General features: G+C 35.6%; 1 protein-coding gene across 3 annotated transcripts in view; it reads left to right on the top strand.

Annotated features, from left to right (window-relative positions):
* Positions 1-23,094, top strand: part of PHTF2 (putative homeodomain transcription factor 2) — a 129,084-nt gene that overhangs the window by 29,798 nt on the left and 76,192 nt on the right. For all 3 annotated transcript variants that reach the window (XM_086696851.1, XM_086696850.1, XM_086696852.1), the window contains exon 2: positions 2,947-3,026. In XM_086696851.1, coding sequence (XP_086552977.1) covers positions 2,982-3,026 — 45 coding nt within the window. In that variant the 5' untranslated portion in view covers positions 2,947-2,981. The remainder of the gene's footprint in view (positions 1-2,946; positions 3,027-23,094) is intronic.

Here is a 23,094-nt window from a genome sequence, read left to right as displayed (position 1 = left end):
CCACTTGTGTCACTGAAAGGCTGTTGACACAATGGAAAAACTATTAAATGAGTTTGCAGAACAAACCTTGCCATTACTGAGGAAAGGGTTGTTTAAAAAAAAAAAAAAAGGTAGATTGACTCTTTATTTCTGTAGATCCAAAGAAATACAAATAAAATGTTTATAACATTTCATATACTTTGTGTCCTGTTATAAATGATTTTCAAAATTTATTTCTAAGTGTAGCTTGGTGTGAACCAAAGTATATTAAAAAATAATCTTTTAGATCATTTTATTTGAAGCAGGCAATGTTTTCCTCACTTTCATTGAAGCTTTTTTTAAAAAAGTTATTACTGTTTATATGTAACCATTTAAAGATTCCCCAAATATATTAAATATCTCATACATTTAATAGATGGAGTGAATAAAAAATCCTTTCACATTTTGTATATGAAATGCATATTATTTGCACTCCTGGAGGATTAGGAGAGAGGATCTTTTATCTTGGTAGATAACCTGGAATTTTTGTCAATAAAGGTTAGGTAAAGTGAAAGGAGGTTAAAGTGAAAGGTTGAGATTCTCATAGTTTTTGTACCATTTTTTCTGCTTTTGCATTTGGCAAAGGTGAAGGGCAGGAGAGGGGAGAATGAATGGAAAAAACTTCTAGGATGAAATGTGTTGAAGCTAATGAACTACTCTCAGAGATGTCTAGGAAAAAAAAGTGGGAGATTTTATTTTTATTTTATTTTATTTTATTTTATTTTATTTTATTTTATTTTATTTTTTAGTGTTTATTCATTTTTGAGAGAGAGAGAGAGAGAGAGAGAGGATGAGAGCATGAGTGGGAGAGGGGCAGAAAGTGAGGGAGACGCAGAATCCTAAGCAGGCTCCAGACTCTGAGCTGTCAGCACAGAGCCCAATGTGGGGCTCGAACCCACAAACTCTGAGATCATGACCTGAGCCTAAGTTGGACGCTTTAACTGACTGAGCCACCTAGGCACCCTGATTTTATTTTTTTTAATTTTTTTAATTTTAGTTTTTTTAATTAGGGAAAGAGAGAGAGAGTTAGAGAGAGAGAACGAATGGGAAAAGGGGCAGAGGGAGAGAGAGAGAGAATCCCAAGCAGGCTCCATGCCCAGCACAGAGCCCGACTCAAGGCTAGATCCCATAACCCTGGGATCAATCATGACCTGAGGCTAAATCAAGAGTCAGACAATCAAATGACTGAGCCACCTAGGCGCCCCCAAAATGAGAGATTTTAAATCAGTAAGGGAAAGCTTCCCCAAAAACCCTGGTGAGAAAAATGGAAGTAGCCATACCTGACTAACTTCAATGGCGGTGAACTTTGAAATCTCTAAATACTCCCATGTGCATGTAGTTGGAAATTGACATTGTGATTTTATGATAGTCTGGTAGCTGTTTTTATTTTAAATGTCAACAAAAACTGATTATAGGTATTCCTTCTCTAAACCTTTTGCCATGTTTAAAAAAGGAAATATAAACATTTCCCAGTTCTTGGCTTGAAGGATTTTTAAATATAAAATTAGTAATAAAAATAATCATAGTTAACATCTGTTCTACGTGCTGGACTCTGGTAGGCATTTTATGTATATCATCTTATCAGTCACAAAACCCTCCAAGGGATGAACAGATAGTCATTCCTATTGTACTAGTGAAAGAAACAGGTTAGAGAGATTAAGTTGCTTTTTTCAGTATTACATACCAGATAGTGGAAGACAGTATTTGAATCCAGGTCTTTAGACTCTATGCTCCTCCGTTTGTCCGGAATTTCAAAACATAGTTTGGTTGAATTTGGTCAGTTAAAGATGGAATTATTATTATCGTAGGAAAGGTAATAAAACAATCTGGTTTATAACACTGTCAAAAATACACACATCAAGTAAATTCTGCCTTAAATTTTATTTAGAGACTGATCATCTGAACATTTGAACTTGTGGATAGTAATTTTCTTTATATTTGAATCCTCATATGCTTCCAAGAATGATTTGTAAACCTGGTATTTTGTTTACTCTGGGCAGACTCTGTAGCAGTAGCATGTCTATAGTTGCAGACCTGCATGTGCTCACTAGGGTACTTTACTCCCAGGATTTCCCTGACATCCTCTGTAGCCTTAGATGATCCTGGTTTGTAATGAGTTCTGGGGCAAGTGTTTGTGTTTGAACCTGTTTAGGCTCATCCTTAACACCATACCCTCCATGCCAGCCTGGTCTTATGACTAAAGAAGTATTCCAGAGTTAACTGGAATCAGCCTGGAATTAATTCTGTCCAGGGCTAAGGAACCATTAAGTTTTGAATCCAAAACTCTTTTAGACAAACACACACAAGATGCTTATGAAATGGTCTGTGGTAAATTTCTGAAGATTAGCAGACTGATATCTGGGAAATGTTTAATATTAATTATTCCTCTGTAACTAACCCTAATATCAGTTTAGTATTTAACATAAATTAGTTAAGTTTCTCCAGTTATTTGATTTTAGTTCGAAGTTGTGTTTACTGAGTACCAGGGAACATTAAATATGATTATAAACTTTGGCATCTTTATCAAGCCATCCTTTAGCAACAGTAATTGGCACTAGTTCCTAGATAGGAACTGTAGCAAAACTGATCTGTTACTGAGTGAATGAATGGATTTCTACTTTTAAATGAAGAAGTTCCAGTATAACCTGGGAAATTCTGAAATTTATTTAAAAGGCTTATTTAAAAAAATCCGTCTTGTTAGAAAATTCAAGTGTTACATTCTCTTAGAAAGATCCTTTTATTATGGCAACTGATTTTTGTTTACTTAAGAGAACCTGTTGCTAAAATAGTAATGAGGAAGGGTGTAATACAAGTATAGTCATACACCCCTTGCTCTGCAAGTAACCAGAGTGCTATGTTCGCGTGTTGTTTAGTCTCATTTTGGACGGTGGAAGTAAAGTCGTCTGTGTGTTTTTCTCTCTTGCACAGCCTAAAATGACGAATGTGTGATTTCAGTGGAATAAATGGCGTCCAAAGTCACAGATGCTATAGTTTGGTATCAAAAGAAGGTAAGTTGATCGTCAAAGCTTTCAACCTTTTAAATATTTTTATTCTAAAAATGCATGCTTTTTCTTAAGGTGCTATGGATTTATGTCAAATATTACCTGATATAATGACATATAGATTTCAGGATCTTTTGAGTGGAATGGGAGCATTTTGGTTTTTCTTGTGCTAATTTTATTTCTAAAGAAATTAGAAAGATGATGCTTCACAGTGTTTTTCTCCACTTTTTACTCCACATTATTAAAGTAGCTAGATTAATTATTTTCAGTTATAATATAAGCCAGATTTCCAGGACTTTGAATATAATTAGCATTTTATAAAAGCATTAAATTTTTCTTGCATTAACTTCTTTTAAAGCTAGGTTAGCAGAAGTCTTTTAATTTTATAACTTTTTATATCTAGAAACTATAGTCTTAATCTGTTTCTTGTAAGTTCAACTCAACAGTTGAATCTTTTCAATAAAATAAAATAAACCTTTGAGGTCTGTGTTTTTCAAACCAAAATAGTAAAAATGTTTATTTCGATGTTTTAGGATTAATTGTCCTTACTACTAAACTAGCTGTGTCCTCTATATATTTCAAAATAAGCTTTCAATGTAATATTTTTATGAAGTGCAAGAGAATAAATGTCTTTTTTGAAAATAAGTGTTTTTTCCTAAAGAGTGTTGTTTAGACTCTTTAAAATGTATGTTGTTATATGTAGTATTTTAGATTTTTAGTGTATATAGTGAGTTATGTTTGTTTTCATAGTTTAAAACATTTTTGATGCCTTATTCTTCAAGTCCCTATTAACAAAATATAATTATATATTTAAAGCTTTTCTCATATGGGGTAAAATCAGACAATTTGTAAGTTTACTTGAATTGGACATGGTAATTAGAGTGCTTTCAAGATTAAGCAAACCTGAGAATACAGTCTGTCTTTGGATGTGTTTCTCTTCTGTGTAGAACATGCCACAGATATACAGGATCACATGTTTCATATAAGGTACTGAATTGGAAGTATTGACATTGATCATACTATTAATTCTGTCTTTTGTAGTTCTGTATTCATGTCATCTTTACCTTTAAACTTCCATTCAACTTAAAACTGAATAATGAAACTAAAACAAAATTATTTTTTGTTATTTTTTATTTCCTACATAAATCCTTGAAAGCTTTTCTGTTAATGCCTACTTATTATGAGAGTTAGTAATGTTTACTAAGCATTTTATCTATCTGGTTTTTTATGTTAAACATTTCGAACTTCACTGAAGATCATTTGTAGAACATGCTAGATTTACTGTCCTTTCTTGGTAACGGAGGGTTTGAAATATTACACTCGCATTCAGTTAGCTCACTAATACCCTTCTTATCTGCGGGTCATTTACCTAGCAGCTTTAGAGATGTGCAACCAAAAAATTCTCCAGAGCAACCATAACAGATGTCACAAATTATATCTAGCAAATGTAATCACACATTTTATGTTACTGAGTCACCAAAACCATTAACCAGATTTTATTTGCTCTATTTTTAAATTTTGCTTTTAAATTTAATTGTCTTGAAGAAATACATGTGACTACTTTGAAAAATTAATGTTTCTGGGCTAATTGGGAAAAAAAAAATAGCCACCAGTACTACCTTTCCCTGTCCTTACCCAGCCTCTGAGCTTTGCTCCCCAGAGGCAATGATTTTACATTCTTTATAGCTGAAACCAAAGTTCTACTACTCCTCATCGCTGGTAGGGAGTTAGGAAGGATGGTTTACAAATGTGGGGTGTGAAGTTTTGGTTTTCTTAATTACTTTTGGGAGAATGCTGATATTTGTGGGTTAGAAATCAGAGATACTAAATGTCTTGCAATACTCTAAACAAGGGTTGGCAGACTTTTTCTGTAAAGGGCCATATAGTAAATATTTTAGGCTTTGAGAGTCATACATACGTATCTGTGACAGCTACTCAGTTCTGCTGTTCTATGGTACAAAAGCAGCCATAGACAGTACATAAATGAATGAATGAATGAATGAGTATGTCTGTGTTCCAATAAAAATTAATTTACAAAAACAGACAGTGGGTTAGATTTGGTCCACAGGCCTTAGTTTGCTTATCTGTACTCTAACATAGCCCGATACAACAAAGAATTGTCCTGTTCAAAATGCATTAGTGCCCTATTAAATTATACTGCTTTTTTTAAATGATATTTATGTTTTAAACTTGGCCCTTTCTTGATTATTTCATTATAGATGTTACTTGTTGATTTCTGACTGTATGATAAAGATTTAGCTTTTTTATGAGTCCCTCCTCAACCAGTATTCCTTACCCGAATCCTCCCAATGACTACAAATTTTGGTGAAATCACTATGCAGAGCTGTTTGTGTATGCGTTGTTTAGAGCTATGTCATGCCATATACTCTGATATTTTCTGTCTGTGCAACTTTTTCCTCCTTTTGCTTAATTTTTCTAATTCTCCAAAGTCTCTGATAGAACTATAAAACTCCTTTTGTTATAGTCAGTCATATTCAAATATTCTAGTAGTTCTTTGCCTCCCCCCACAAACCCCCCCTTTGGGAATGACCTCCTAGAATTCTCTGTCCTTCTCTTACATTCTGGGGGGATTGTTCTCATGTCACACCTCTCATCTGCCCTCTTGGTGTTTTGTTTTGTTTTGTTTTGTTTTAAATATGAAATTTATTGTCAAATTGGTTTTCGTACAACACCCAGTGCTCATCCCAGCAGGTGCCCTCCTCACTACCCATCATCCACCCTCCCCTTCCTCCCACCCCCCATCAACCCTCAGTTTGTTCTCAGTTTTTAAGAGTCTCTTATGTTTGGCTCCCTCCTTCCCTCTCTAACCTCTTTTTTTTTTTTTTTCCTTCACCCCTCCCCATGGGATTCTGTTAAGTTTCTCAGGATCCCCATAAGAGTGAAAGCATACGGTATCTGTCTTTCTCTGTATGACTTATTTCACTTAGCATAACACTCTCGAGTTCTATCCACATTGCTACAAAAGGCCATATTTCATTCTTTCTCATTGCCACGTAGTATTCCATTGTGTATATAAACCCTAATTGCTTTATCCATTCATCAGTTGAAGGACATTTAGGCTCTTTCCATAATTTGGCTATTGTTGAGAGTGCTGCTATAAACATTGGGGTACAAGTGCCCCTATGCATCAGTACTTCTGTATCCCTTGGGTAAATTCCTAGCAGTGCTATTGCTGGGTCATAGGGTAGATCTATTTTTAATTTTTTGAGGAACCTCCACAGTTTTCCAGAGCGGCTGCACCAGTTTGCATTCCCACCAACAGTGTGAGAGGGTTCCCGTTTCTCCACATCCTCACCAGCATCTAGAGTCTCCTGATGTGTTCATTTTGGCCACTCTGACTGGCGTGAGGTGATATCTGAGTGTGGTTTTGATTTATATTTCCCTGATGAGGAGCGATGTTGAGCATCTTTTCATGTGCCTGTTGACCATCCAGATGTCTTCTTTAGAGAAGTGTCTATTCATGTTTTCTGCCCATTTCTTCACTGGATTATTTGTTTTTCAGGTATGGAGTTTGGTGGGGTCTTTATAGGTTTTGGATACTAGCCCTATGTCCGATATGTCATTTGCAAATATCTTTTCCCATTCCGTTCGTTGCCTTTTAGTTTTGTTGATTGTTTCCTTTGCTGTGCAGAAGCTTTTAATCTTCATAAGGTCCCAGTAATTCATTTTTGCTTTTAATTCCCTTGCCTTTGGGGATGTGTCAAGTAAGAAATTGCTGCGGCTGAGGTCAGACAGGTTTTTTCCTGCTTTCTCTTCTAGGGTTTTGATGGTTTCCTGTCTCACATTCAGGTCCTTTATCCATTTTGAGTTTTCTTTTACCATCCGCCTGAGAGTTCCCTTCACTCCTCTTAGGTCATACAGATTTGTTTTTTTCTTAAATACATATTTATTTAAAAAGTCCTTTTACAGGTGTTTAAGTTTCAGTGAAAAGAAGGCTTGACTGCTGATGCTGATATGATACTTGCTGATTATATGACCATGGTCAAATAACTTCATTTGAGTTTCGCTTACCACTCACTACATTAACTTGATAATCATCCTCAGCTGCTTTTCAATCATACATCCCTTTGAAATTGTGATGAACTTTCCAAATTCTCAGGATCTTATTGCCAGAAAAGTGTATGTAATATAGAAACACAATAAAATTTTCGCATCTGATTTGAACCCTCTAAGTCTTCAATTAGATAATTTTTAAAACATTTGTATTTTAACATTCTTTAATTTTTGTGACCTATCATTCAGTGGTATTCAGCTTATAGTAGGAAGTATTGCTATAAATAAAACCAAGAAATGTTCAGGGGCACCTGGGTAACTCAGTTGGTTAAGTGTCTGACTTCAGCTCAGGTCATGATCTCGCCGTCCATGAGTTTGAGCCCCTCCTGTTGGGCTCTGTGCTGACAGCTCAGAGCCTGGAGCCTGCTTTGGTTTCTGTATCTCCCTCTCTCTCTGCCCCTCCCCCACTGGCGTGTGTGTGTGTGTGTGTGTGTGTGTGTGTGTGTGTGTGCGCGCGCGCGCGCTCTCTCTCAAAAATAAATAAACATTAAAAAAAGTTTCTTTTAAAAAAAGAAATGTTCAGGGGCGCCTGGGTGGCGCAGTCGGTTAAGCGTCCGACTTCAGCCAGGTCACGATCTCGCGGTCCGTGAGTTCGAGCCCCGCGTCGGGCTCTGGGCTGATGGCTCAGAGCCTGGAGCCTGTTTCCGATTCTGTGTCTCCCTCTCTCTCTGCCCCTCCCCCGTTCATGCTCTGTCTCTCTCTGTTCCAAAAATAAATAAAAAAACCGTTTGGAAAAAAAAAAATTAAAAAAAAAAAAAAAAAAAAGAAATGTTCAGCTTCATTTTCTTGAACATATGTATGTTTAGTTGTAACTCACTTTAGTGTCACCTTTTCCACTTAAAAATGGTGACATCTTTATATTTTTGTTTTGAGTACTGAGCACTAGCTAACCCCAAAGACCATGACTTGATCTGTGGACTGTTGTGAACATGAACTCTAATATCAGATGTGAAATTTCGAGGAGAAAATAAAAACAAAAGTTTTAAAGTATTAAATCTAATTAGATGATGTCAGGGTACCTTTAAATAAATTATTCTCTGCGTGATTTATTTTGAAATTTTTAAAAGTTCTTTTAACATCTTATTTTAAACTTCATTTGGTACTATCGTAGCCATCCATAGTCATGAATAATTTGAAAGTCCCTACTGAAAAAAATAATCTTCAGTCACTAATTGAGAAGAAAAATTAATGCCTCAAGAATGGTAATTGGAGAGGGGCGCCTGGGTGGCGCAGTCGGTTAAGCGTCCGACTTCAGCCAGGTCACGATCTCGCGGTCCGTGAGTTCGAGCCCCGCGTCGGGCTCTGGGCTGATGGCTCAGAGCCTGGAGCCTGTTTCCGATTCTGTGTCTCCCTCTCTCTCTGCCCCTCCCCCGTTCATGCTCTGTCTCTCTCTGTCCCAAAAATAAATAAACGGTGAAAAAAAAAAAATTAAAAGAATGGTAATTGGAGAAACCAGAATAGATTTCCATTAGTATTGGGCTGTTAAATTGAAGTAATGAGCCTCAGACAAATGGGTTTATTACTTTTTCTCTTCTAAGTTTTTTTTCCTGAACCATATTCTCATATATACCATTAAATATTTAATGTAATTTTACTTACTTATTTTTTAAAAATGTATTTATTTTTGAGGGAGAGAGACAGTGAGTGCGAGCACGTACACATGTAAGCTGGGTAGGGGCAGAGAGAGAAAGAGAGAGAATCCCAAGCAGGCTCTGCGCTGTTATAGCACAGATGAGGGTCTTGAACTCAGGAGATAAGGGAGCATGACCTGAACCAAAATCAAGAGGTTGAGCCACCCAGGCTCCCCAAACCTTTTATTTTTCACTAGAGGTGATGAAAAGACCCTGTTGCTTCTTTCAAGGCGCTAGAAGGATTGAAAGTCTGCAGCAGGCAGAAAACAATGAGACAGCACCAGAGCAGGTCAGAAATAGGGAAAAAAAGAGACAACCACAGGCCAGCATAGCGCTCTAGTCCCTGGATTCACTTCACCCCAAGATTAACTTCACTCCAAACTTGGAGTTGTTTACCCATGTCAGCCAATAACCCCTCCCCCCCTTTTTGCTGATGCTAGTGTGAATTGGATTTTTACTTGCAAAACAGAAAGTTCTGACTAATGCAGAGGCAATATATATACATTTTATTGAGGTGTAACATACTCAGAAGACCACACAGATTTTAAGTGTTCAGCTTCATGAATTTTTACAAACTGAATACCTGTTTGTGTTTAGGACTCTTTGTGTCTTGTTTATGAAACAACTCAGATCAAGAAACAGAATGTTAACCAGTTCTACAGAACTTTTATCCCTCCCTCTCAGTCACAACCTGCCCTTGTTGAGGGTGACCACTGTGCAAAGCTGTGTATCTTAATGGGTAACAAGAACATAGATTTTGGGGTTAGAAAGCTGAGATTTGAATCCTTGTTCTTGAAAGCCAGTATGATTTTGGACAGGTTGCGTAATGTCTCTGAACTTCATGTACATAAATACCATTTTTTGTATTTATTTTAGGAGTAACTGATGATATATGTAAAATGTTAAGCAAAGTGCTCCACACAGGGTAAACCTTCAATAAATGAGAATTATTTCTATTATTATTACTTCATATTCACCATACTTATCAGATGAATTGCTCCCCAAACTTATCAGAGTGCTTTATTTCATGGATTCTAAAAATTCTCATGAGGCTAAAAAAAGATTCTTACTTGTAAATGAGAAATGTAAAATGTCAGGCTTCTAATATTCAATGTTAAAACAGTGGGTATTTGTTGACGTTTGTTGTCTAACACTCATACCATAAAATCATGATTAAGTGTAACTTATAAACTTCAACTGTCCTTGCTTCAGTCACTGATCATGTTTTCCACTTCTTCCTTTTTAATGTCACTTACTTGCCAAAAATAAGACTTGTCCTACCAGAAATAGATTGGTTAGTTTAGTTGCTCAAATATTTGCCTTTTCACTTAAGGTTTTTCTCCCCGTTTTAGTCATGAAGTCCTTGATTTTCCACCTTTATCCATTTCCAGTTCGGGTATTTATAGCATAAATAATTTGAGTTTTAGTTTTAGTTTTAGTTATAAGGAAGAAAGAAACTATGCTGTGCAGTAGTCATGATAGTTTGACTTTAGAGATCATCTGGTTTCTGTTAAACTTTTTGCTTTATAGGTAAGAAACCTGATGCCTGTAGATCTAATAACTTGATCATAGTCATGAATTAGTTATAAAACCAAAACTCAGGTCTACTGACTTTCAGGTCACTCATCCTTCTGTACTAACGTAGCTTTGAAAAACAGACTGAAGAAACTTTTACTATAAGATTTTCTTGTTTAATTTGAGAGTTAATTGTCAGATGACTTCTAATGCGAAAGTGAGGAGATACACATTTTTTTTTAAAAGATGGTTAGTATTATACATATATATCTGTTGATTTAACAACAGTAATGATAGTGATATGATGATGGTGGTGGTGATGTGATAGCACTGCCTCACATTTAAAAGCGTTTATTTTTCAGAGTGCTTCTGTTTCTGTTTTCATGGTTTTATTTATTGTGATAATGAAGTGGATTAACTCAGTGGTTATTATATCAAGATACTATAAGAAGTTTTATAAGTTTCCTGGGGCTTTTGTAACAAAGGACCACAAACTGGGTTGCTTAAAACAACAGAAGTTATTTTTCTTCACAGTTCAGGAGGCCGGAAGTCCAAAATCAAAGTGTCAGCAGGGCTGGTTCCCTCTGTAGGGAGGCTTGAGGGAGAAATTGTCCCATGGGCCTCTTCTAGCTTTTTTTTTTTTTTTAAGTTTATTTATTTTGAGAGAGAGCACACAAATGGGGGAGGGACAGAGAGAAAGAGGGAGAGAGAATCCTAAGCAGGCTCCACACTGTCAGTGCAGAGCCCGATGTAGGGCTCAAACTCATGAACCATGAGATAGTGGCCTGGGCCAAAGTTGGCTGTTTAACTGGCTGAGCCACCCAGGTGTCCCTCTTCTAGCTTCTAATGAACACAATCCTTAGTTTTCTGATGCATCATTCCAATCTCTCCCTCCATCTTCATGTTGTCTTCTTGACTCTTCTTATAAGGACACCAGTCAGTGGATTTAGATCTGCTCTAAATTCAGAATGATTTCATCTTGAGATCCTTAATCAATTACACCTGCAAAGACCCTATTTTCAAGTGAGGTAACATTCCAAAGTTCTGGGAAGACATGTGGTTTTTTTCCCCACTACAGAAGTATGTCTAAAGCATATGATTGGTTTGAGTGGATTCAGTGTGGAGATGTGTAGCTTTATTTATGTCCTTTTGTTTAGCTGTGTCCTAGACCACCAGTATTGTACTGAGTAGAAGATCAGGATCCTCACTATTTTCTTTATATTCTTAAAAGTTAAGATTGTGATCACTTAGCTCCTCCCATATGAAATGTTAAGGAAGAAGTTTCTATAGAATTCAACACAATTTTCTGCTTCCAGTTCTTAATAAATACATAGATATTTGTGTTCTTTATTTAATCTAATTATGAGGTTTATTGTCTTAATTATCATAGATAATAATAACATTCTTTCCCTTTAAAACTGCATGTAAGTTAAACCACAGTGTATATTTTTCAATGTTCTAATCTTTAAGGGTCATCAGATCTACTTTTTGATCAATTTTGACTGTTTCTTAAAATGCCAATTGTTTATATTAGAACCAAACAATTTTATATATAAAAGTAAATATTTAAATGTGTTTAAAATATTAATCTGTTGTTTCAGATGTAAAACTGTGTCAGTTGAGTTAAAGTATGGAGTTTTATTTATTTCTTTTTCAAAGCTTATTTCTTTTGAAAGAGCATGCACGCATGTACATGGGAGCAGGGAAGGGCAGAAAGTGAGGGTAGGAGAGGGAGAGAGAGAGAGAGAGAGAGAGAGAGAGAGAGAGAGAATCCCAAGCAGGCTCCTCACTGTCAGCTCAGAGCCCTACATGGGGCTCAATCTTGTGAGATCATGACCTGAGCTGAAATCAAGAGTAGGACACTTAACCAACAGAGCCACACCAGGTGCCCCCAAACTATGAAGTTTTAAAAATTTAAACTCTTGGGGCGCCTGGGTGGCGCAGTCGGTTAAGCGTCCGACTTCAGCCAGGTCACGATCTCACGGTCTGTGAGTTCGAGCCCCGCGTCAGGCTCTGGGCTGATGGCTCAGAGCCTGGAGCCTGTTTCCGATTCTGTGTCTCCCTCTCTCTCTGCCCCTCCCCCATTCATGCTCTGTCTCTCTCTGTCCCAAAAAATAAATAAACGTTGAAAAAAAAAAATTAAAAAAAAAAAATTTAAACTCTTATTGAATTAAATGTATGAGAACATTTTTTTTCTATTTTTTTCTATATTTGCTACAGACTTTTGAACAATTATCAATCTCTTTGATGCTTCAGGAACTTGTATTTGGGGCTAATTATGTACAACACTAGTTTCTTAACTTTACTGAGTTTTAGTTTCTTTGTCTATAATACTGAGATGAGAATCCTTAAAGATTGCTATGATGAGTAAATGAGATAACATGTAAACACCAGGTACAGTGTTGGTGTATAGTAGGTATTCAGTAAATATTGCTAAATACCAGTTCCTGTGCCTTATGTTCTCTTTCACTAAATATGGAGTGTTGCTGTTAATAATATATTTGGTTAATTAAAGGTTTTGGTTAGTAGTTCTTGTAAACTGAACATTTTTGTATCTATTAAAATAGAAAAACATTAAAAGAAGTGGTTAATCTTTTGTGTGTTTTTGTATTCTGTACTTGCATTTAATTGCTGTCTCCTTTATCCTTTGCTTTAATTTCTAGCACAAATAGTTTTTTTCTCAGCATATGTCATTATTTATCTGAGATCATTTTCTTCTTTTTTGGCAAGAGGTGTTTGGGGAATAAACAAAACAAATGATACATTAAAAAGTGGATAGATAGATTGGGGCACCTGGGTGGCTTAGTCAGTTGAGCATCTGACTCTTGATTTCAGCTCAGGTCATGATCCCAGGATCTTGGGATCTAGCCCTGAGTTGGGCTTCTTGCTGAGCATGGAGCCTACTTAGGACTGACTCTCTCTCTCTCTCTCTTTCTTCCTCCCTCCCTCTACCCCTTTCCCCTACTTGTATTTTCTCTCTCTCTCTCTAAAAAAAATAAAGTGGATAGATTAAATAAATAGAAGGATAGATACAGTTTCTTACATTTAATGCCACCTAACTTTACATGGTATTTGCAGGCCCATACTACACTGCTGGGTGAACTTTCTGGGTACCTTTTTTTAAATGACCAAACTTTGTTTTATTTTTGACTCTTTACAAAAAGTTCTTTTTTTTTATTTTCTTTTTTCTTTTTTAAATTTTACATCCAAATTAGTTAGCATATAGTGCAACGATGATTTCAGGTATTGATTCCTTAGTGCCCCTTACCCATTTAGCCCGTCCCCCTCCCACAGCCCCTCCAGTAACCTCCAGTTTGTTCTCCATATTTATGAGTCTCTTCTGTTTTGTCCCCCTCCCTGTTTTTATATTATTTTTGTTTCCCTTCCCTTATGTTCATCTGTTTTGTCTCTTAAAGTCCTTGTATGAGTGAAGTCATATGATTTTTGTCTTTCTGTGACTGACTAATTTCAATTAGCATAATACCCTTCAGTTCCATCCGCGTAGTTACAGATGGCAAGATTTCATTCTTTTTGATTGCCGAGTAATACTCCATTGTGTGTGTGTGTGTGTGTGTGTGTGTGTGTGTGTGTGTGTGTGTATACACACACACCACATCTTTATCCATTCATCCATCGATGGACATTTAGGCTGTTTCCATACTTTGGCTATTGTTGATAGTGCTGCTATAAACATGGGGGTGCATGTGTCCATTCGAAACAGCACACCTGTATCCCATGGGTAAATGCCTAGTAGTGCAATTGCTGGATTGTATGGTAGTTCTATTTTTAGTTTTTTGAGGAACTTCCATACTGTTTTCCAGAGTGGCTGCACTAGCTTGCATTCCCAACAAAAAGTTCTTTAACTGCAAATTGATTAGAAATAGCCATTTCTAATATTTTTCTGAGCAGTGGTTGTTGTCATCTGTTAATTTCAGCTTTGATCTAGAATGCATTGTAATTTATCTCTCTTCCTTTCCTGTGAATTTTTACTTCTATAAACTTCTCTCCATTTGTTGTTTAATCAGTTAGTGGAACTGAAGATAAATTAATTACATTGCTCTGAAGCAAAACCTGATGGAAGGCTCAAGGGAATTTCTCCTTGGGTAAAAAGTCAAGTATTCCAGTGAACTGATTTTGCAGACATATCTCTAAGGTTCAGAAATCTCCAGTTTGCTTGCTTGCTTCTTGCTTGCTTGCTTGCTTGCTTGCTTGCTTGCTTTCTCTTTCTTTCTCTTCTCTCTCTTCTCTTTCTTTTCTCTCTCTCTCTTCCTTCTTTTCCTTTCCTTTCCTTCCTTCCTTTCCTTCTTTCCTTCCTTCCTTCCTTCCTTCCTTCCTTCCTTCCTTCCTTCCTTCCTTCCTTCCTTCCTTCGTTCTTTCCTTCATGTGTGTTTGCCTGAGGCTATCCCTGAGGTTGCCGTGTGCTAGAATCTAACTTCTTACTAAGGAATCAGAAAGTAGAGATGGGAAGGACCTTAAAATTAACCATTCTAATATTTTTATTTTACAGATGAGGAAACTGAGACACTGAGAGATAAGGGAACAAGGTTTTGTTTTGTTTTTTAAATCTAGTCTAGAGATCTTGTCAGCTGTACCATGAGTTACAGAATTTCACTTTTTGAACAAGCAGAACCTGTATTTAGTTGAGATAGCAGCTTCACCTCCCATGGGTAAAGAAAATGGAAAAAATTGGAGAAAAAAAAAAAAAAGAAAGAAACCTTTCACTATTCCCTAGCAATATCCTTCTGGGCTACCCAGTAATGTTTACAGACTCCAAGGGGACCTATATTCAGTACTCCTGAGTATAGAAGTACTGGTTTCACAAAAACACTTTCAGTAGAAAATTCTTTATCTATTTTTAAAGTTTTTGCAACATCTTTTTAAACTGTGAAGACATAAACACCTAAATGGTTAGTATTTATGTTTGTCCTCTTTAGAAACTGAGTGTTTGGAAATAGAAGGTTTTGTTTTTGCTTTGCAAATACATTGATGCGTCAGAAATAGGAATTTCTACATAGTACATAACCTCTTTGAAATGCTGTGGTTCTCTTACTTATTTGCTTATGAATCTTTTTTTCTTTTGGATAAATGTAATAGTTATTCCATTAAAAGGAAACATCTATGTGCCTACAGCAGTTGCCAGTAACAGTGCCTAATAATTAAAGTAGTTGTTTACACAGGTATGAGGAGATTCAAGAAACAGTATTATTTGACTAGAGTTGACATTTTTAATGAATAAAGCTTCTTATGCCTCTTGGGAGTTGGGAAGAAAATTATTTTATGGCATACTGGAAAACTAGTTTCTAACCATTTTCATTTTCTGATGAATAGATTTAGAATAGAAATGTTAGCCAAGGATAGAATGTTTGCCAGTTATATTCCAAATATCTTGGAGTTTATCTTTAACCATGGTAACAGACATAGTGGTGAAATAAGTTGGTAGGTTGCCGTTGGCTGCCTAAAATTAGGCAAATGTACCAGCTTTGAAAAGGCCTGAAAGTGTCTAAAACACTGGTGTTAACCTGCTGAATGTTTATAGTTGCACGATGAATAACATTTATAAATGCTGTTTAACAGAGCAACTTAGAAGCTAAATTGCTCTTTGCCATATGGCCCCTAGAGTTTATTCAAATGAAAGCTGTTAATTCAATACCAGGGACTGATTCACAAGAAGGAAATGCTGAAGAAGCTATGAAACTTAAAAATTTCTCATTCTAGTTTTTGCCTAAAATTAATATCCTTATTAGGATATGTTATATTCACTTAAAGTGGAATCTTGTTTTAGTTTGCTTTCTGTTTTTAATGTCTTCCCCCACCCAACCCCATGAGGGAATTAGAAGTACAGATAAAGAGTTCTGGTTTACCTTGTTTATGGAGAAATGGGTTGGTATGTGGCTCTAACCAGGTAAAAGACAGTATGTAAAGAGAAAGTCAGGTGGCCTTATTAAAATTTAAATCTTTTCAAACATTAGGGAACAAGAAGATGAGATCTTATTTTTCCAATCTCAAAATGGTAGACAGCAGGATATATTTTAATTACCGCTTTATGGACACTGTAACACTTTGCTGTGTGGTTTATTTTTATTTACTGGTAGAAAACAAAGGAAAATTGCTAGGTGAAGCCTTATTACATTGACTTCAATTAGGGAAAATTCAGTACATTTAGTTTTACTAGTACAGTTTGACTTTTAACACTAAAGACTTTTATGACCAAGACTTTCTCTGTCTCTCTGTCTCTCCAAAAAAATAATGTCATGGTAGAATTTGCATCTGTCTACCTTTAAATAATATTTATGATGGACCTACTATGTATAAGGCACTGAGCGCTTATCTTAATACAACTCTGCATCATGGAGGAACCAAAATGCAAATAACTATTATACTTTATGGTAAATGCTACAGTGGAATTGTCTGTAAAGCATTATGGTAATTCACATAAATTTCCATCTAAGTTTGTTTTTCCAGTCACCATTCTGTCACTACTTTTATCTCCCAGATATTTTTCAGATTTCCTATGATCTCCCTTCCTTCATTGTTTTCTTCATTCTTATTTTCAGTCAAATATTTTCTCTTCACAACCCACCAGGGTGACTTGTCTTAAATAAAAATTTGACCTTGTCATTTACCTACTGAATAACACTCTTCCAAGATTTCCTCTTAACGTGTGGTATAATCTTCTTCCCAAGGCCTTTAAGGAATTTTTTTAACATCCAGTTTCAGTTGGCTTTCCAGCCCCATCCAGCCTTCAGCTTTTATTCATTAACTCCATCCTCCACCAAATACAACTTTTTGAAGTCTCTCCATGCTGCTTTTCACCTTACTGCTTGGGATGCCCACATCTGCTTTTTTTTTTTTAAATCTCACTCAAATTGGTCCTTAAAACTCAAAGCTAGTATCTTCTTCAAGGACATCTTTCCTAACCCCATGGGGACTGGATTAGGTGTCCCAAGCTACTTCTATACAAAGGTTATGTGTGCTGTTTTCATGGCAGTAGTAAGTATTTTTTATTTCTTGATTCTTCTTCTTTTTTACAAGTATACCAAGTAACATGGTAGTTACATACCATCCTTCAAAAGTCAGCACTGTTGTTTGTTTTTAAATATCATTGTGAACTCTTGGTTTAAAGATACTTTACATGCTTCAAACTGTTGCAGTTATTCATGCTTAGATTGTTCTGTTTTGCCATTGGGAGCTTATTTAGATGGCTTCTGAGTGTCTAGTCGTATTTGACTGTGTTCCTTTGAAGAAGCAAATTTGAAATGGGAGCAATCCTTCCTGCATAGGGACAAGGAAAACTACAGAGAAATCTTGATCCTTTTTTAATCATCCTAGATATAAACATGTTGAGATGGTGGTATAGTTATAGACTGAATTAATTCTGCTACATCTAAGAGCAATTACAGGGGAATTTTTCTATAAATTCAATTTTTCTTTTATCTCTGTGTTACAGTGGTATTTGTGTATTCTAGCATTTATCACAGCTTGACTTGCATTATAATTAATCCCCCCCCCCCCCGCTAATCTGTAAGGGTAGGAATCATTATGTTTGTATCTACATCATTTATTCCAGTGCTTTACCTTATAGTTGGTACTTGGTAAATGTCTGCTGCTTTGAGAACAGTGCTCTCGGGAGACAATACTTACCTTAAACTTTTATTTAGTTCATGTAGTTCTTCGTTATATTGAGTGCTTAGGATGTGCCATGCACCAAGTTAGACACTAATTCAAGTAACTTATTTAATGGTAATGTGTGAAATTCTGTCTGTATGCTGAATATTTATTACATTAAGTGCTAAACATAATGCTTTAGCCTATAGCAATATTTCCCAAAGTGCATACTGAATAATGTCAGTAGGCATTAGCAAAATAGAGGGATTTTGTGATCAAAGAGTTTGGGAGATACTGAGCTAGACAAAGATAAACAAGTTTCTGATTACAGGGTTTTATTATGCAAATACGTGTAGTGTTATTTACTACCTAAGAGGCAAAGAAGATATCATTTCTCAATTTGTTTGACTTGGGTTTTTTTTCCCCAAGTGCTTGTGGAACATTCTTAGGAAAATGCTGACCAAGTTACATAAAAGAATGTGGTTCAGCTGAAAGGACATGGGGTTGTAAGTCAGAACTTGGGTTCTGCCCCTAAATACTAGGTATAGAACTTTCTGACCCTTCTTAAAGCCTCAGTTGTCTTCTTAATACAAGAAGTTAATACAGGTCTATACAGCATAAGACTGCAAATCCTTTACAAGCCACTTGACAAAAATTAGTACTTTTGTACAGTCTTAGTATCTAGATAAATAGTTCATTATAAAGTTAAAATCTGTAAGTGAATATTTTATTTCTTCTTCTGCAGAGTTTTTCCTTAATTCTCCATACTAAGATTAAAGGTATAACTTCTGTAGGCATACTTGAGTCAGTAGCAGTTTTATAGCCGCCTGGATTCTTACAATTACAGCATAACTTTTCTTGACCAATGATGACAGTGGACCAGCTCCCTTAGATTGTAATTCTGAGGAATCTGGACTAAGCACCCAGGAGCAATTTATCTTAAGTTTTTTCTCCATAGTAATGTTACCCTATATAGATAAATGGAAGGAAGCCAAACAAATTAATGTATTTGATTTTGAATAATTGAACAGATTTAGATCTGTTTCAGGGTCTCATTCTTTATTTCAAATGAATGAATGAACAGCAATAATGTTAGTTATTTTCTAAAATACAAATGTACTTAACTAACCAAGATATGGTAATACTCTTGGCATTTAAATTGCCTTAAAAATATGATACACATTTTTATGCTATTTATAGTACACTATTAGAAATATGCAAACAAGGAAGGTACTGTAGTCTTGATTCATATTACTTATATGTGGTTTAGTCAGGTTATGTTTTAGAATAACAAACGAGAATATATCCTATGATAAAAACTGAAAGAATGTAGATAAGGCATATGCATTCCTTCCTTGTCTCATGCTGCAGTATGCGGGAAAAGGAAGCATTGGGTAATTCATCCAATGACATAATAGATAATTTTGTTGAGTTCTTATGTGTCTGTTACTGTTGTTAGCTCAGTATGTGTTAGCACATTCAATCCTCAAAGTGGTACTGTGATTAATATATTAACTGCTTTACATATTTTTAGGGCTGAATAAGTTGGACTTCATGAAGTTTCGTGTATTTTCATTTGCTCTTTTAACAGGGTCTGATAGCTCCCCTGCTAGGAAGGCAACCAGGGAGAGACATGAGAGACAGAAGTCTCTGATGGCAGTTAGGGGTTAACTGCCACTCTTCAGACACCTCTTAGTGATCAGAGCCAAGACAAGAAAGAGAACATGGGTGGGTTTTGTTAAGAATGTGAATGAAATCACTGGTGGGTAACTACTGGCTCAGCTGTGGAGCCAGTCACTTGGATTTGAATTCCTGTATTTTGCTGCTTACGTTTAGCTTTGTACAATTTAAGGTTTTGTTAACTGTGCAATAGGGATGCGGTAATGTCTATTTCATAGAGTTTTAAGGATTAAATGAGCTAATACATGGAACATGTGTCTGGTACTTGATAAATAATAAATGCTAACTCGTTATTGTTACTGTTACTACTATTATTAACAATATCAATTGCCTTGACTGACAAGGGAGTGGAAACCAGAGACCTTAATATCTTCCATCAACCAGTGGTGGGACCTTCCATCCAAGCTGGGTCCCAGTCAGTCCATGGTTATTTTAGACATAGCCTCTTATTGCCATCTTGGGTAGTGTTTAAGTTGTTTGTTTTCAATGATTATCACCCACTACCAACACTTTTTTCTACATTTATTTTCAAGTTATGCATAATTTTTATATATACTGTTTCTCAAACAAAACTCCTAATAAATATGTTATTATTATTTGATTTCTTGAGGGGGAAGGTTAGGGGAGAGATTTTGAAAAAATGGGAAATTTCTTCTGAAATGTCTGTCTACTATCATAAATGAGAAAACCCAGAGAACTCAAAGTAATTTGACTGAACTCATTGAGCTGGTAAGTAATGAGGCTGGAGTTTAAATATAGGAATTTAATTCTGTGCCCTTACTAATTAGTTCTCCTGCCTTTTTTTTTTTTTTTTTTGCAAAGAAATAATAAAACAAATTATTTTAGAATGAATATATATTTTCTAATTTAATTTCTTTTTGTAAAGACGGTAATGTCTTAAGTTGGACATGTAATAAGACTAGGTTCATTTTTTTAAAATTGCTTTCATTTCTAATATAGAATGATTTTTTTTCCCTGAAAGTAAATACTATGGTGTCAACAGACTGTAGTTTGATATGGTTGGATTTTTAAAATCAAATCAAAATGGAGATAAATATTAAGTCTGATCTGTACAGTATCCTTGGTTAATGTCTTGATGCATATTAGCACAAGTCTCCCTTTTTATTCACTTGGAGATACATTACAAATTCCTGTGAATGAGGAAAATCTTCATTTATGTAACCCCAAGCAAAAGTGACTGCATAGAAATGCAGACAATGAGAAATAAGAAGTTGAGGGATTCTTGGGGTGTTTGAAAAATGTTCATAGGGCACCTGGATGGCTCAGTTGGTTAAGCATCCAACTTTGGCTCAGATCATGATCTCACAGTCTGTGAATTCGAGCCCCATGTCGTGCTCTATGCTGACAGCTCAGAGCCTGGAGCCTGCTTTGGATTCCGTCTCCTTCATGTTCTCTCTCTCTCTCTCTCTCTCTCTCTCTCTCTCTCTCTCAGAAATAAACATTTAAAAAAATTGAAAAAAAACCCCAATGTTTAGATACAGGTATTCAGGTTTAATTTGTTTTCATAGTATGTTGACTCCATCTCCTGATGTTTTGTTCTTTGGAAATTTCCTTTATTGAAATTGTTTTTGTACCTGTGATGCTTAGAGAAATGCCCCGCTGAACTAATCAAAATTGAAGGCTAAGAGAGCTTGGTTTTCCAATGAATACTTCAATTTAATAATTGCTGTTGTCTAATTAATATAAGCATTCAAATCCTTCCTTCATAGCTTAAACTGTTCCTAATTACTTATCATTTCTATTTGCAAGTTCATACCACAGTTCAACGTATCTAAAAATCAGAAATTAACTCAGCTCTCCATTGTATTTGAAATACTATGTCATGGAATCAAGAACTCATACTTTTATTTCAGTGTTGATCCAAAAATTCAGGAGAGATCACTTTGATGAAGTCCACTTACACAGATTCTCTCCAAATTATATGATATTTTTGTGTAATTCTAGACATGGCTGGGGTTAAAAACAAAATTTAAACACCTAGTGTATACCAAGTGTTGTGCTCAATGAATTACACATCATGGTCCAGTTTCCCAAACATTACTGAAGAAACAGGCTCAGAAGTTTTTTTCATTTGTTTTATTTTTTTTTAAGTGCTCCAGTCACTATATAAATGGCCTGCCCAGATGTTCAGTCTGCTTACAGCCTTGCCTTTAAAAAACATTCTCAGGGCACCTGGGTGGCTCAGTCGATTAAATGTCCGACTCTTGGTTTCAGCTCAGGTCATGATCTCATGGTTCATGAGTTCAGGCCCTGCATCGGGCTCCACATTGCTGGTGCCGAGCCTATTTGGGATTCTCTCTCTCTCCTTCTCTCTCTGTTCCTCCCCCACTCACTTGTACTCTCTCTCTCTCTCCCTCTCAAAATAAATAAATAAACTTAAAAAAAAAATCTCATTCTCACCCTTTACTATTGTAGCAATTACCTGGTCATCCAAGCAAAAATTATCTATTTAATAATTTCAATTATTTGAAATGTCACATAATTTTAATTTTTATTTGAAAATTTGCATATTTTCAAATAAACCTTAAAATTCCAAATAATGCAAATTTAGCAACTATTTGTACAGCATAGACAATTTTTAAATATTTTTTTAAAGTTTGTTTAGTTTTAGTGATCTCTATACCCAGTGTGGGGCTTGAACTCATGACCCTGAGATCAAGAGTCACACACTCCTCCAACTGAGCCAACAGTTTCTTTATATTGACAACTTATTTTCTCAGTTGCAATGAACTGTAATTTACACCACATAGCGTTTAAATATCTCAAATCCTTTGGGAAGTAAATCTTACCAATATGCAAATGAATGTTAGGCCAAGATTAACATTAATTAATAATAATGTAGCATAGGCACCAAAAAAAAACAAAACAAAAAACAGAAGTAGTCTTCTGGATGGAGAGGAATAGCCTGCTAGGAGTCAAAACTTGATGGAAAAGTTTTTTCATTCCAAATTCCCCTAAGATCTAAGGCCTGTGTGTGTGTGTGTGTGTGTGTGTGTGTGTGTGTGTGTGTTTATCACTTTAAATGTCATGTTAAAGAAATCTTACAGAAATATAGTTATTTCTTCTTTTACAAAACAGCTTTATTGATATATAAATAAATGCCATAAAATTCGGTTGTTTTAAGTATCCAACTCACTAATTCTTACTAAATTTATAGAGTTGTGCAGCCATTACCACAATCTAATTTCAGAACATTCCCATCATTCTAAAAAGAAACTTCTTTCTTGTTTGTAGTCACTCATTCCCACCTTGAGGTAGCCACTAGTCTATTTTTGTCTCTATAGATTTGCCTCTTTTGTACATTTTATATAAATGGAATGTTACTATACATGGTCTTTTGTGTTTGGCTTCTTAACATGATGATTCTGAATTTCACCCAAGTTGTAGCATGTTTGAGTACTTCTTTTTTTTAAATTTTTTTATTGCCGAGTAGAATCCCATTGTGCCACATTTTTTTATCTGTTCACAATTAATGGACATTTGCATTGTTTCCACTTTTTGACTAATATGAATAATGCAGACATAAACAATTATGTACAGATCTTTGT

The sequence above is a fragment of the Puma concolor genome, chromosome A2 (assembly GCF_028749965.1).
Source record: "Puma concolor isolate L17-30 chromosome A2, mPumCon1.1.hap2, whole genome shotgun sequence".
Taxonomy (NCBI): Eukaryota; Metazoa; Chordata; class Mammalia; order Carnivora; family Felidae; genus Puma; species Puma concolor.
This window is presented reverse-complemented; position numbering and strand designations above follow the sequence as displayed.